This window comes from Salmo salar, chromosome 29 (assembly GCF_965601325.2).
Source record: "Salmo salar chromosome 29, fSalSal1, whole genome shotgun sequence".
Classification (NCBI taxonomy): domain Eukaryota; kingdom Metazoa; phylum Chordata; class Actinopteri; order Salmoniformes; family Salmonidae; genus Salmo; species Salmo salar.
The window spans coordinates 42,753,182-42,769,654 of NC_138319.1; the positions used below are offsets into that span (position 1 = coordinate 42,753,182).

General features: G+C 45.2%; 1 protein-coding gene across 1 annotated transcript in view; it reads left to right on the plus strand.

Moving 5' to 3' along the window:
• LOC106590690 (uncharacterized) overlaps positions 1-16,473 on the plus strand; it is a 43,970-nt gene that overhangs the window by 18,251 nt on the left and 9,246 nt on the right. Inside the window, exons 6-7 of the mRNA XM_045710746.2 lie at positions 5,013-5,158; positions 5,856-5,903. Coding sequence (XP_045566702.1) covers positions 5,013-5,158; positions 5,856-5,903 — 194 coding nt within the window. The remainder of the gene's footprint in view (positions 1-5,012; positions 5,159-5,855; positions 5,904-16,473) is intronic.

Consider the following 16,473-nt stretch of genomic DNA (forward strand, 5'->3'; position numbering starts at 1 on the left):
ACATCATTTTCTGGAATTTTCCAAGCTGTTTAAAGCCACAGTCAACTTAGTGTATGTAAACTTCTGACCCACTGGAATTGTGATACAGTGAATTAAAAGTGAAATAATCTGTCTGTAAACAATTGTTGGAAAGATTATTTCTTTCATACACAAAGTAGATGTCCTAACTGACTTGCCAAAACTATAGTTTGTTAAAAAGAAATTTGTGGAGTGGTTGAAAAATGAGTTTTAATGACTCCAACCTAAGTGGATGTAAACTTCAGACTTCAACTGTAGGTATTCCTCTTGTCCAGATGGGTTAGGGCAGTGTGCAGTGTGATGGCGATTGCATCGTCTGTGGACCTATTGGGACGGTAAGCAAACTGAAGTGGGTCTAGGGTAACAGGTAGGGTGGAGGTGATATGATCCTTGACTAGTCTCTCAAAGCACTTCATGATGATAGAAGTGAGTGCTACGGGGCGATAGTCATTCAGTTCAGTTACCTTTGCTTTCTTGGGTACAGGAACAATGGTGGCCATCTTGAAGCATGTGGGAACAGCAGACTGGGATAAGGATTGGTTGAATATGTCCGTAAACACACCAGCCAGCTGGTCTGCGCATGCTCTGAGGACGTGGCTAGTGATGCCGTCTGGGCCGGCAGCCTTGCGAGGGTTAACACACTTAAACGTTTTACTCAAGTTGTCCACGGAGAAGGAGAGCCCACAGGCTTTTGTTAGCGGGCCGTGTCAGTGGCACTGTATTGTCCTCAAAGCGAGCAAAGAAGTTGTTTAATTTGTCTGATATACACGGCTGTGACTATAGTCGAAGAGAATTCTCTTGGAAGATAATGCTGTCGGCATTTGATTGTAAGGGATTCTAAGTCAGGTAAACAAAAGGACTTGAGTTCCTGTATGTTGTTGTGATCACACCACGAGTGGTTAATCATAAGGCATACAACCCCGCCCTTCTTCTTACCAGAGAGATGCTTGTTTCTGTCGGCGTGATGCGTAAAGAAACCAGGTGGCTGTACCGACTCTGACAACATATCCCGAGTGAGCCATGTTTCCGTGAAACAGAGAATGTTACAATCTCTGATGTCTCTCTGGAAGGCAACTCGTGCCCTAATATCATGTACCTTGTTTTCTAGAGATTGGACATTGGTGAGTAATATGCTAGGAATATGTCTTTGGGTTTTTATAAGCCAATAGATCTAGGGCTGAAGTGAGGTGAGATTCTTCTATAGACTCTACTGTGTGAATCACAGAGCCCTGATTCTTCTATAGACTCTACTGTGTGAATCACAGAGCCCTGATTCTTCTATAGACTCTACTGTGTGAATCACAGAGCCCTGATTCTTCTATAGACTCTACTGTGTGAATCACAGAGCCCTGATTCTTCTATAGACTCTACTGTGTGAATCACAGAGCCCTGATTCTTCTATAGACTCTACTGTGTGAATCACAGAGCCCTGATTCTTCTATAGACTCTACTGTGTGAATCACAGAGGCCCTGATTCTTCTATAGACTCTACTGTGTGAATCACAGAGCCCTGATTCTTCTATAGACTCTACTGTGTGAATCACAGAGCCCTGATTCTTCTATAGACTCTACTGTGTGAATCACAGAGCCCTGATTCTTCTATAGACTCTACTGTGTGAATCACAGAGCCCTGATTCTTCTATAGGCTCTACAACATTTGCATAGAAGAAGCAATCTCTTCTTTTCGACAAGTATGTGCTGTCTTTAAGAAATGAATGACTTTATTCTTGAGGCAGAAAGTGGCTGTGGAATCTGACTTTGTGGCTGTAGAATCTGACTTTGTGGCTGTGGAATCTGACTTTGTGGCTGTGGAATCTGACTTTGTGGCTGTGGAATCTGACTTTGTGGCTGTGGTATCTGACTTTGTGGCTGTGGTGTCAGACTTTGTGGCTGTGGAATCTGACTTTGTGGCTGTGGAATCTGACTTTGTGGCTGTGGAATCTGACTTTGTGGCTGTAGAATCTGACTTTGTGGCTGTGGAATCTGACTTTGTGGCTGTGGAATCTGACTTTGTGGCTGTAGAATCTGACTTTGTGGCTGTGGAATCTGACTTTGTGGCTGTGGAATATGACTTTGTGGCTGTGGTATCTGACTTTGTGGCTGTGGTGTCAGACTTTGTGGCTGTGGAATCTGACTTTGTGGCTGTGGAATCTGACTTTGTGGCTGTGGAATCTGACTTTGTGGCTGTAGAATCTGACTTTGTGGCTGTGGAATCTGACTTTGTGGCTGTGGAATCTGACTTTGTGGCTGTGGAATCTGACTTTGTGGCTGTGGTATCTGACTTTGTGGCTGTGGAATCTGACTTTGTGGCTGTGGAATCTGACGTTGTGGCTGTGGTATCTAGTGGAAACCAGACGGGAGGCAAAGAATGATGAGGAAGTGAATGAGTTTTTGGTGACGAGTGAGACAAAGCGAATCAATAAAGTTTTTAGTGACAGCCAGCTTTGAAATCAGGATATTTTGTGTTATGGTTTGGTTATCACCAATAAATTACTACAGTAGTGAATTCAGCTGTAAGCTAACACAGAAAGTTACCCTTACAATTAGAGCTGGAAGCTACCGGTTTCGTCTTGCATTGGAAAGTGTTCTAGCCTGTAGGGACATTGTTTTGTGAACAGCGATTAACAGTTCTACATGCTGTGTTGCATTATTCAAGTTTGTTAACTTGTGTACCACATGATTGGGGACTGGGGAACTAATGCAGGCCAGACAGCTGCAGCAGTGAATGAGCCAGGGGAGCAGGCTGTTGGCTCTATAAAGGCCCTGCAGCAGTGAATGAGCCAGTGGAGCAGGCTGTTGGCTCTATAAAGGCCCTGCAGCAGTGAATGAGCCAGTGGAGCAGGCTGTTGGCTCTATAAAGGCCCTGCAGCAGTGAATGAGCCAGGGGAGCAGGTTGTTGGCTCTATAAAGGCCCTGCAGCAGTGAATGAGCCAGTGGAGCAGGCTGTTGGCTCTATAAAGGCCCTGCAGCAGTGAATGAGCCAAGGGAGCAGGCTGTTGGCTCTATAAAGGCCCTGCAGCAGTGAATGAGCCAGGGGCGCAGGCTGTTGGCTCTATAAAGGCCCTGCAGCAGTGAATGAGCCAGTGGAGCAGGTTGTTGGCTCTATAAAGGCCCTGCAGCAGTGAATGAGCCAGGGGAGCAGGTTGTTGGCTCTATAAAGGCCCTGGAGCAGTGAATGAGCAGGTGGAGCAGGCTGTTGGCTCTATAAAGGCCCTGCAGCAGTGAATGAGCCAGGGGAGCAGGCTGTTGGCTCTATAAAGGCCCTGGAGCAGTGAATGAGCCAGTGGAGCAGGCTGTTGGCTCTATAAAGGCCCTGCAGCAGTGAATGAGCCAGTGGAGCAGGCTGTTGGCTCTATAAAGGCCCTGCAGCAGTGAATGAGCCAAGGGAGCAGGCTGTTGGCTCTATAAAGGCCCTGCAGCAGTGAATGAGCCAGGGGAGCAGGTTGTTGGCTCTATAAAGGCCCTGCAGCAGTGAATGAGCCAGGGGAGCAGGTTGTTGGCTCTATAAAGGCCCTGCAGCAGTGAATGAGCCAAGGGAGCAGGCTGTTGGCTCTATAAAGGCCCTGCAGCAGTGAATGAGCCAGTGGAGCAGGCTGTTGGCTCTATAAAGGCCCTGCAGCAGTGAATGAGCCAGTGGAGCAGGCTGTTGGCTCTTAGCTCTATAAAGAGGCTGCGCTGTGTCAGGGGAAAATTACATAATTACCTGATTTGTTTGATATTAATAGTAAAGTGTTATTTATTTAACTAAGGATAAGACTGGCCTGCTAAGGCTGAGTTTTATGGTGTCCACTCTAGCACCCTGCAGTTAGTCTGGGCGTTAAGGAAATGGATTTTGCTAGCGAAAGCTTGAGCTGACAATGGACTTGGTGATAAAAATCTAAAAGCTGGCATTCTATAGATAAGATGTGGTGTGTGTGTGTGTGTGACCCGAGATAGAGAGAGCCTGGAAGAGTTTAGAACAATGTCTCATTGTCTCATCTTCCTGGCATCTGGGAAACTAAGCCGGGTTGGAAGCAAAACAATATCCCGTGCAGATAACCAGGAGATGGACCAAGGTGGCTTATGGGAACGGTAGAAATGACTGACTGAGCATTTAAGGCCTATATAAGATCTCAGTTTTTTTCATTATCAGTTAAGCTCTCAGCAACACAACTTAGTGTGTGGTCGACGGTTTTATTATTGCAATAATTAATCGATGTTGAATAAAGATGATCGTTTGAATAATTGTCCAAGTTTCTCTCAGTACTGACATTTCCACTACTGCCTGACAAAGACTTGGTCCTCTCAATCACCTGAGACACATTTGGCAGAAGTACCGAACATAACAAAAATTCTAGTACCGAACCGACCAAAGACACTACAGCATGAAGATGGGCAGAAACTGCTTGTCCAATAGAAATCCCCGATCACACTTGTAGGCGATGTCATGGTAGCGTTGGCTAGCTAAGCTCATACGTAGAAACACGTCATCGGGTCTAACTGTCGTCTCGTGTGCAGGCCATCAAATCAAAGGCAGTCCGTCGATATAAAGTTGTTTTTTGACGAAGATGAAAACGTGTCAGTTTGTCACTTTCACGAGGTTGGAGTAAAAACATGTTCAACTATTTAAGACATGGGCTCAAATCTAGGTTGTGCTTTTAGATTTGAAGAAAATGAACAACTAAGGAAGAATTCTTCACTTCTCTCATTGACTTCTCAAATCCCAAACTCCAGCCTGCTCTGTTTGGTCTGTTTCGCAAGCGTTCCCAGAAGTCTCACCATGTTACGCCTCTGGGTTTAGAAACTCTTGTGAGTGGACGGATACATAATAGGTTAGGGTTACACACAGTACATTAAGATACGCTATCATCACAATGAAAGTGGTGTAAAACTGTGAAATGGTGTAAATTTGCTGCGCATCACAGCTAAGAATGTCTTGTAAGATATCAATGGGAAAGTGTGTGCAAAAAAAAAAGAAAAAAAAAAAGCTTTCTGTCCCTCTGATGTTTCCGTAGATGACAAGAGGAAGTCGATCTCAGACCTCAGAGACGCCAGTTCCTCCTCCTCCTTCAACCCGGACAGGGAGAAACCGGTCGCTTCCGTCTCTGTCAGAGCCATATCTGCCCTCTATCTGTCCAAGGTAGCAGCTGCAGAGTCAACAGTATGTACTCCTTCCCTCGCTCCTCTGAGATGTTAGAGATGTTACAGTATTTTATCTATGAGCTATAGAACTATGTCCATCTTATCTCAAGGATCTATAGATCAGGACTTTTCCAACCCTGTTCCTGGAGAGATACCCCTCCTGTAGGTTTTAACTCCAACCCTGTTCCTGGAGAGATACCCTCCTGTAGGTTTTAACTCCAACCCTGTTCCTGGAGATCTACCATCCTGTAGGTTTTAACTCCAACCCTGTTCCTGGAGATCTACCTTCCTGTAGGTGAGGTGGAGTGTGCTCTCCAGGAACATGGTTGGTGTTAAAACCTACAGGAGGGTGAATCTCCAGGAACAGGGTTGGAGTTAAAACTTACAGGAGGGTGAATCTCCAGGAACAGGGTTGGGGAGTCCTGCTATAGCTCTATGTCTGTCTTCTGTAGGATCTATATATATATATATATATATATATATATATATATATATATATATATATCTGTCTTAGACAGTGCTGTACTCTGGTGTCAGAAAACATCAAGGCCTCTGGTCTCCACAACACACAGAAATCATCAAGGCAGGTCACTGAGAAGCCAGTAGTAAAATATACAGCACTATAACTGTTATGTAATGATAGTGATTATCAATACATATAATTATTATTATATTAGTTTGTCATATTGAACTGATTTTATGATATTTCCCTGCAGGCTCAAGATCCATCCTCTCCAACCAAGAGAGGAGTGAAACCATCCAAGGTAGGCAGAGGAGTCCTGTTGTCTTCTTAAGCGTCTCAGAGTTGGCATGACAAGGTGCAAGGTGTATTTTAGAAGGATTGTTTGTTTGGCTTGCAGGTAATGTTGTGTTGTTGTTGATTTTGTTGCAATATAATGGTATTTTGTCAAACCATAACCATACAAACATAGACAAATATGGATAAGCCTGCTTTCACTGAGGACTGCGACTTACGGCACCGATTGTTTTGGAGTTCAGCTAACAGAATGTTTGGAGTTCAACTAACAGAATGTTTGTAGTTCAACTAACAGAATGTTTGGAGTTCAGCTAACAGAATGTTTGCAGTTTAACTAACAGAATGTTTGGAATTTAACTAACAGAATGTTTGGAGTTCAGCTAACAGAATGTTTGCAGTTTAACTAACAGAATGTTTGGAGTTCAACTAACAGAATGTTTGCAGTTCAACTAACAGAATGTTTGGAGTTCAACTAACAGAATGTTTGGAGTTCAACTAACAGAATGTTTGGAGTTCACCTAACAGAATGTTTGGAGTTCAACTAACAGAATGTTTGGAGTTCAACTAACAGAATGTTTGGAGTTCAGTTAACAGAATGTTTGGAGTTCAACTAACAGAATGTTTGGAGTTCAAGCTAACAGAATGTTTGCAGTTTCAACTAACAGAATGTTTGGAGTTCAGCTAACAGAATGTTTGCGAGTTCAACTAACAGAATGTTTGGAGTTCAACTAACAGAATGTTTGTGAGTTCAACTAACAGAATGTTTGGAGTTCAACTAACAGAATATTTGGAGTTCAACTAACAGAATGTTTTGGAGTTCAACTAACAGAATGTTTGGAGTTCAACTAACAAAATGTTTGGAGTTTAACAGAATGTTCGGAGTTCAGCTAACAGAATATGACTTGGTTTGTAGAGGATGTGTGCAAAGGAGTATCTTAGTGACTTGTTTGGAGCTGGGGTTGGAGCTGGGGTTGGGGTATGGGGAAACATGAAGAGAACATCCAGCTTTGTTTGAGCAGCCATTGGATAGCCAGAACATTCATGAGGAGAGGGTTAACAGAGCCACGGACAAAGTGGAGAGGGCTGATGATGCTCATGGGGAACTTACTGAGTGTGAGGAGGAGGAGTTGGTCACATTGGACGTCCAGTCTGCTAAGAGGCTGTTTGAGAGCCAGCAGCTCGACACCCTGTTGGCCAGCCAAGATTCACTTGTAGCCCTGAACAAGGCCATCGTGTCGGAGGACAAGTGGGGAGCAATTCATAAGCGAAAACAAGTGTTTGAGAAAAGAAGCAGTGAGACAGTACAGAGAGTCATCAAAAGCATATTTGTTTTAGAAAATCCTGGAGGTGAGGAGAAGCTCTGGATGTCTGATGTAACAATGCACACACTTAGTGAGGGTTCTCCACAGTCAAACACGTCTTTGGGAGAAAGGTCCAGCTGCAGCATGAAGGGTTCTCCACAGCCAAACACGTCTTTGGGAGAAAGGTCCAGCTGCAGCATGAAGGGTTCTCCACAGCCAAACACGTCTTTGGGAGAAAGGTCCAGCTGCAGCATGAAGGGTTCTCCACAGCCAAACACGTCTTTGGGAGAAAGGTCCAGCTGCAGCATGAAGGGTTCTCCACAGCCAAACACGTCTTTGGGAGAAAGGTCCAGCTGCAGCATGAAGGGTTCTCCACAAACACATCTTTGGGAGAAAGGTCCAGCTGCAGCATGAAGGGTTCTCCACAAACACATCTTTGGGAGAAAGGTCCAGCTGCAGCATGAAGGGTTCTCCACAGTCAAAGACGTCTTTGAGAGAAAGGTCACAGTGAGCTTCAACAGCAGATGTTGACGTTGAAACTAGTCTAACAAGTCAAAAGTGTCACAGTGCACTCAACTTGAAAACAGTCCCTTTCAGAGAAATAAACACAACAGGATGTCTAGGAACCAAAGCCCCAGAATAACCCTTCACCTCCAGGTGACTTAGCTCCAGACAGAAGGTTCCAGGAGGACATGTTGGTGTTAGAGGCTACTGTTAGGAACAGAGCTCAGCTGTTTGACTCCGCGCTGTTCAACCTGATCAACCACCTAGAACAGAGTAGAGACAGTGGCAGAGAGCGTCATCAACACAACGAACTCTCTCCATCACTTCAACGCCATCCACCTCCACGGATCCATCATCGAGGCTAGTGATACAGGAAGTGGTCAGAAGGCTAGGTACGGGCTGACCTCCGTCCTGAGGCCAGAGATTGAACAGAATGAGGTGGCTGACGGCAGGGTTAAGAACTTTATACTCCAGCTGTTGCCTCGGGACAACCCTTAAAGCCTCAGGTAGTTTACCTGAAGAAGGACAAGCAGGGGAACGTGGAGGTCACCATGGTGACAGTACCTGTCTCTCAGGTACATCTGGTTTTAAGGATAAAGAGTTCAAAACAGCTAACATTCTCCAACTAATTGGAGGACATCCTCAGTCAGGACAGCTCTCTGAGGAAAGGAGTAGTTATACAGGAGGCTGGTCAGGAACGGGCTGAGGTCAACGTTAACTCCCTGTACAACCACTCTGAAGGAGAGGTGGAGAGGTACCTCCCACCCGCAGGAACAGAGGGTGGAGACAAACGTCCTTAGACGTAGCTGCAGGAAGGAGACAAGAATTCAACAGGGACTAGTGACGTAAGGAGAGGCGATGCAAAGTCAACTGTCAGCTGTGTCTTGGACACCAGTCAGGACCTCTCAGCCACAGCCTATTACAGACATGAGGTCAAGGGGAATGTCAAAGTTATTTAGGAGCTGCGTTGAGAAGGGTGATCTGGAATATCTCAAGACCCTGCAAGTCCAGCCAGCCAGGGAGGAGGAGGAGGAACTCCTCCAGAACCAGACTGACATTGTAACGGGTGTCTACACAGAGCCAAAGACACATTATCTTCAACAACAACCAGAGGACTCTATGGAGCAGAATGATCCGGAGTCCCAGTCGATGTGAAGAAACTGAAGAGCATGTTCTCAGCCAACCAGAGCTGTGTCCAACAAAAGGATCATCCACTTTGCCAAGGACCGGCAGGCCAAAGTACCATACCTGCAAAGAGGAATGGTTCTGCAGGACGTGACATCAACACACCTAGACACTCACCTGGGCCGGTGAAGAATCAGAGCTTGAGACACTCACCTGGGCCGGTGAAGAATCAGAGCTTGAGACACTCACCTGGGCCAGTGAAGAATCAGAGCTTTGGACACTCACCTGAGCCAGTGAAGAATCAGAGCTTGAGACACTCACCTGGGCCAGTGAAGAATCAGTGCTGTTTTGAATTAAATAAAATTGCACCTACACACTGAAGAAGGCAGTAAAGCCAAAACGTATGTGTACCCAATCCCAGATGCAGTAAAACATTTAAAACATTGACTAATGAAGTAAGCTTTATGCAACATATTTTTGAGTGCAAACCCATTAGACCTCTTTGAAGGAGATGCTAAGGCGTGACGCTGAAGACTCAGGTTAAACACATGACCTCAATGTATTGTCCCAGAAGACACCTGGCCACCCCGAGAAACAGAAGGAAGAGATCGTAGTGGAAATGCTGGATGAGGAAGACGACATCTCAAACCTCCAGGCTGCCATCTACACCCACCAACAAGCCACCATGAAGGCCAAGGCCCTTCAAGAGAAACAGGTCAAAGCTGTTCAAAATGTGGCACTAGAGAAACAGGTCAAAGCTGTTCAAAATGTGGTACTAGAGAAACAGGTCAAAGCTGTTAAACAGGTCAAAGCTGTTAAACAGGTCAAAGCTGTTCAAAATGTGGCACTAGAGAAGCAGGTCAAAGCTGTTCAAAATGTGGTACTAGAGAAACAGGTCAAAGCTGTTCAAAATGTGGCACTAGAGAAGCAGGTCAAAGCTGTTCAAAATGTGGCACTAGAGAAGCAGGTCAAAGCTGTTCAGCAGGTCAAAGCTGTTAAACAGGTCAAAGCTGTTAAACAGGTCAAAGCTGTTCAACAGGTGGCACTACATTTTGATTGAGGAAATGATGACGCTCTGCCTTATCTAAAAAATAAAAAAAAACACTACAAGTCAGATTGGTGACACTGGGGACACGCCCGACACAGCTCTGAGAGGCTACACAAAACGCTAACACTCAGCCGGGCCGGTGCGAGGCTACACAAAACGCTAACACTCAGCCGGGCCGGTGCGTAGCAAGGAACAGCCCGGCGACCTGCCACTGACAACTGACCCGCCCCCCTGCGCTTCTCTCTCGCTCTTCACATTCAACGAGAGACAGACATGCCACCAGAGGTCTCTTCACAGTCCCCAAGTCCAGAACAGACTATGGGAGGCGCACAGTAATACATAGAGCCATGACTACATGGAACTCTATTCCACATCAGGTAACTGATGCAAGAAGTAGAATCAGATTTAAACAACAGATTAAAAATACACCTTATAGAACAGCAGGGACTGTGAAGAGACACAAACATAGGACAGACACATGCATACACACACATGATAACATACACACAATAACATACGAGCTATACACACATGGATTTTGCGTTGTAGATATGTGGTAGTAGAGTAGAAGGCTGAGGGCACACAGTGTGTTGTGAATTCTGTAATGAATGTATTGTAATGTTTAAAAAAGTGTATGACTGCATTAATTTTTCTGGACCCCAGGAAGAGAAGCTGCTGCCTTGGCAGGAACTAATGGGGATCCATAATAAACCCCAGGAAGAGTAGCTGCTGCCTTGGCAGGAACTAATGGGGATCCATAATAAACCCCAGGAAGAGTAGCTGCTGCCTTGGCAGGAACTAATGGGGATCCATAATAAACCCCAGGAAGAGTAGCTGCTGCCTTGGCAGGAACTAATGGGGATCCATAATAAACCCCAGGAAGAGTAGCTGCTGTCTTGACAGGAATTAATGGGGATCCATAATAAACCCCAGGAAGAGTAGCTGCTGTCTTGACAGGAACTAATGGGGATCCATAATAAACCCCAGGAAGAGTAGCTGCTGCCTTGGTAGGAACTAATGGGGATCCATAATTAACCCCAGGAAGAGTAGCTGCTGCCTTGGCAGGAACTAACGGGGATCCATAATAAACCCCAGGAAGAGTAGCTGCTATCTTGACAGGAACTAATGGAGATCCATAATAAACCCCAGGAAGAGTAGCTGCTGCCTTGGCAGGAACTAATGGGGATCCATAAAAAATACAAATATCTTAGTGTTTTATTGTATCAGAAAATACCCTAAAATATTTATAATCAGCCAGTAGTGTTCTGATGGTATTGAATCAGCCAGTAGTGTTCTGATGGTATTGAATCAGCCAGTAGTGTTCTGATGGTATTGAATCAGCCAGTAGTGTCCTGATGGTATTGAATCAGCCAGTAGTGGAGTGTCCTGATGGTATTGAATCAGTCAGTAGTGGAGTGTCCTGATGGTATTGAATCAGTCAGTAGTGTCCTGATGGTATTGAATCAGCCAGTAGTGGAGTGTCCTGATGGTATTGAATCAGTCAGTAGTGGAGTGTCCTGATGGTATTGAATCAGCCAGTAGTGTCCTGATGGTATTGAATCAGCCAGTAGTGTTCTGATGGTATTGAATCAGCCAGTAGTGTTCTGATGGTATTGAATCAGCCAGTAGTGTCCTGATGGTATTGAATCAGCCAGTAGTGTCCTGATGGTATTGAATCAGCCAGTAGTGGAGTGTCCTGATGGTATTGAATCAGCCAGTAGTGTCCTGATGGTATTGAATCAGCCAGTAGTGGAGTGTCCTGATGGTATTGAATCAGCCAGTAGTGTTCTGATGGTATTGAATCAGCCAGTAGTGGAGTGTCCTGATGGTATTGAATCAGCCAGTAGTGTCCTGATGGTATTGAATCAGCCAGTAGTGGAGTGTCCTGATGGTATTGAATCAGCCAGTAGTGTTCTGATGGTATTGAATCAGCCAGTAGTGTCCTGATGGTATTGAACCAGCCAGTAGTGTTCTGATGGTATTGAATCAGCCAGTAGTGTCCTGATGGTATTGAATCAGCCAGTAGTGGAGTGTCCTGAGGGTATTGAATCAGCCAGTAGTGTTCTGATGGTATTGAACCAGCCAGTAGTGTTCTGATGGTATTGAATCAGCCAGTAGTGTCCTGATGGTATTGAATCAGCCAGTAGTGTCCTGATGGTATTGAATCAGCCAGTAGTGTCCTGATGGTATTGAATCAGCCAGTGGTGTCCTGATGGTATTGAATCAGCCAGTAGTGTTCTGATGGTATTGAATCAGCCAGTAGTGTCCTGATGGTATTGAATCAGCCAGTAGTGTCCTGATGGTATTGAATCAGCCAGTAGTGTTCTTGATGGTATTGAATCAGCCAGTAGTGGAGTGTCCTGATGGTATTGAATCAGCCAGTAGTGGAGTGTTCTGATGGTATTGAATCAGCCAGTAGTGTCCTGATGGTATTGAATCAGCCAGTAGTGGAGTGTCCTGATGGTATTGAATCAGCCAGTAGTGTCCTGATGGTATTGAATCAGCCAGTAGTGGAGTGTCCTGATGGTATTGAATCAGCCAGTAGTGTCCTGATGGTATTGAATCAGCCAGTAGTGTCCTGATGGTATTGAATCAGCCAGTAGTGTCCTGATGGTATTGAATCAGCCAGTAGTGTCCTGATGGTATTGAATCAGCCAGTAGTGTCCTGATGGTATTGAATCAGCCAGTAGTGTCCTGATGGTATTGAATCAGCCAGTACTGTCCTGATGGTATTGAATCAGCCAGTAGTGTTCTGATGGTATTGAATCAGCCAGTAGTGTCCTGATGGTATTGAATCAGCCAGTAGTGGAGTGTCCTGATGGTATTGAATCAGCCAGTAGTGTCCTGATGGTATTGAATCAGCCAGTAGTGTCCTGATGGTATTGAATCAGCCAGTAGTGTTCTGATGGTATTGAATCAGCCAGTAGTGTCCTGATGGTATTGAATCAGCCAGTAGTGTCCTGATGGTATTGAATCAGCCAGTAGTGTCCTGATGGTATTGAATCAGCCAGTAGTGTTCTGATGGTATTGAATCAGCCAGTAGTGGAGTGTCCTGATGGTATTGAATCAGCCAGAAATGTCCTGATGGTATTGAATCAGCCAGTAGTGTCCTGATGGTATTGAATCAGCCAGTAGTGTTCTGATGGTATTGAATCAGCCAGTAGTGGAGTGTCCTGATGGTATTGAATCAGCCAGTAGTGTCCTGATGGTATTGAATCAGCCAGTAGTGGAGTGTCCTGATGGTATTGAATCAGCCAGTAGTGGAGTGTCCTGATGGTATTGAATCAGCCAGTAGTGGAGTGTCCTGATGGTATTGAATCAGCCAGTAGTGTCCTGATGGTATTGAATCAGCCAGTAGTGTCCTGATGGTATTGAATCAGCCAGTAGTGTCCTGATGGTATTGAATCAGCCAGTAGTGGAGTGTCCTGATGGTATTGAATCAGCCAGTAGTGTCCTGATGGTATTGAATCAGCCAGTAGTGTCCTGATGGTATTGAATCAGCCAGTAGTGGAGTGTCCTGATGGTATTGAATCAGCCAGTAGTGGAGTGTCCTGATGGTATTGAATCAGCCAGTAGTGTCCTGATGGTATTGAATCAGCCAGTAGTGTTCTGATGGTATTGAATCAGCCAGTAGTGTCCTGATGGTATTGAATCAGCCAGTAGTGGAGTGTTCTGATGGTATTGAATCAGCCAGTAGTGTCCTGATGGTATTGAATCAGCCAGTAGTGTCCTGATGGTATTGAATCAGCCAGTAGTGTCCTGATGGTATTGAATCAGCCAGTAGTGTCCTGATGGTATTGAATCAGCCAGTAGTGTCCTGATGGTATTGAATCAGCCAGTAGTGGAGTGTCCTGATGGTATTGAATCAGCCAGTAGTGTCCTGATGGTATTGAATCAGCCAGTAGTGAGTGTCCTGATGGTATTGAATCAGCCGAGTGGAGTGTCCTGATGGTATTGAATCAGCCAGTAGTGTCCTGATGGTATTGAATCAGCCAGTAGTGGAGTGTCCTGATGGTATTGAATCAGCCAGTAGTGTCCTGATGGTATTGAATCAGCCAGTAGTGTCCTGATGGTATTGAATCAGCCAGTAGTGGAGTGTCCTGATGGTATTGAATCAGCCAGTAGTGTCCTGATGGTATTGAATCAGCCAGTAGTGGAGTGTCCTGATGGTATTGAATCAGCCAGTAGTGTCCTGATGGTATTGAATCAGCCAGTAGTGGAGTGTCCTGATGGTATTGAATCAGCCAGTAGTGTCCTGATGGTATTGAATCAGCCAGTAGTGTTCTGATGGTATTGAATCAGCCAGTAGTGTCCTGATGGTATTGAATCAGCCAGTAGTGTCCTGATGGTATTGAATCAGCCAGTAGTGGAGTGTCCTGATGGTATTGAATCAGCCAGTAGTGGAGTGTCCTGATGGTATTGAATCAGCCAGTAGTGGAGTGTCCTGATGGTATTGAATCAGCCAGTAGTGGTTCCTGATGGTATTGAATCAGCCAGTAGTGTCCTGATGGTATTGAATCAGCCAGTAGTGGAGTGTCCTGATGGTATTGAATCAGCCAGTAGTGTCCTGATGGTATTGAATCAGCCAGTAGTATTGAATCAGCCAGGGGAGTGTCCTGATGGTATTGAATCAGCCAGTAGTGTCCTGATGGTATTGAATCAGCCAGTAGTGTTCTGATGGTACTGAATCAGCCAGTAGTGTCCTGATGGTATTGAATCAGCCAGTAGTGTCCTGATGGTATTGAATCAGCCAGTAGTGGAGTGTCCTGATGGTATTGAATCAGCCAGTAGTGGAGTGTCCTGATGGTATTGAATCAGCCAGTAGTGGAGTGTCCTGATGGTATTGAATCAGCCAGTAGTGTTCTGATGGTATTGAATCAGCCAGTAGTGGAGTGTCCTGATGGTATTGAATCAGCCAGTAGTGTCCTGATGGTATTGAATCAGCCAGTAGTGGAGTGTCCTGATGGTATTGAATCAGCCAGTAGTGTTCTGATGGTATTGAATCAGCCAGTAGTGGAGTGTCCTGATGGTATTGAATCAGCCAGAAGTGTCCTGATGGTATTGAATCAGCCAGTAGTGTTCTGATGGTATTGAATCAGCCAGTAGTGGAGTGTCCTGATGGTATTGAATCAGCCAGTAGTGGAGTGTCCTGATGGTATTGAATCAGCCAGTAGTGTCCTGATGGTATTGAATCAGCCAGTAGTGTTCTGATGGTATTGAATCAGCCAGTAGTGTCCTGATGGTATTGAATCAGCCAGTAGTGTTCTGATGGTATTGAATCAGCCAGTAGTGGAGTGTCCTGATGGTATTGAATCAGCCAGTAGTGTCCTGATGGTATTGAATCAGCCAGTAGTGGAGTGTCCTGATGGTATTGAATCAGCCAGTAGTGGAGTGTCCTGATGGTATTGAATCAGCCAGTAGTGTCCTGATGGTATTGAATCAGCCAGTAGTGTCCTGATGGTATTGAATCAGCCAGTAGTGTCCTGATGGTATTGAATCAGCCAGTAGTGTTCTGATGGTATTGAATCAGCCAGTAGTGTCCTGATGGTATTGAATCAGCCAGTAGTGTTCTGATGGTATTGAATCAGCCAGTAGTGTCCTGATGGTATTGAATCAGCCAGTAGTGTCCTGATGGTATTGAATCAGCCAGTAGTGTCCTGATGGTATTGAATCAGCCAGTAGTGTCCTGATGGTATTGAATCAGCCAGTAGTGTCCTGATGGTATTGAATCAGCCAGTAGTGGTTCCTGATGGTATTGAATCAGCCAGTAGTGGGTGTCCTGATGGTATTGAATCAGCCAGTAGTGTCCTGATGGTATTGAATCAGCCAGTAGTGGAGTGTCCTGATGGTATTGAATCAGCCAGTAGTGGAGTGTTCTGATGGTATTGAATCAGCCAGTAGTGTCCTGATGGTATTGAATCAGCCAGTAGTGTCCTGATGGTATTGAATCAGCCAGTAGTGGAGTGTCCTGATGGTATTGAATCAGCCAGTAGTGGAGTGTCCTGATGGTATTGAATCAGCCAGTAGTGTCCTGATGGTATTGAATCAGCCAGTAGTGTCCTGATGGTATTGAATCAGCCAGTAGTGTCCTGATGGTATTGAATCAGCCAGTAGTGGAGTGTCCTGATGGTATTGAATCAGCCAGTAGTGTCCTGATGGTATTGAATCAGCCAGTAGTGTCCTGATGGTATTGAATCAGCCAGTAGTGTCCTGATGGTATTGAATCAGCCAGTAGTGTCCTGATGGTATTGAATCAGCCAGTAGTGTCCTGATGGTATTGAATCAGCCAGTAGTGTCCTGATGGTATTGAATCAGCCAGTAGTGTTCTGATGGTATTGAATCAGCCAGTAGTGTCCTGATGGTATTGAATCAGCCAGTAGTGGAGTGTCCTGATGGTATTGAATCAGCCAGTAGTGTCCTGATGGTATTGAATCAGCCAGTAGTGGAGTGTCCTGATGGTATTGAATCAGCCAGTAGTGTCCTGATGGTATTGAATCAGCCAGTACTGTCCTGATGGTATTGAATCAGCCAGTAGTGTCCTGATGGTATTGAATCAGCCAGAAGTGTTCTGATGGTATTGAACCAGCCAGTAGTGTCCT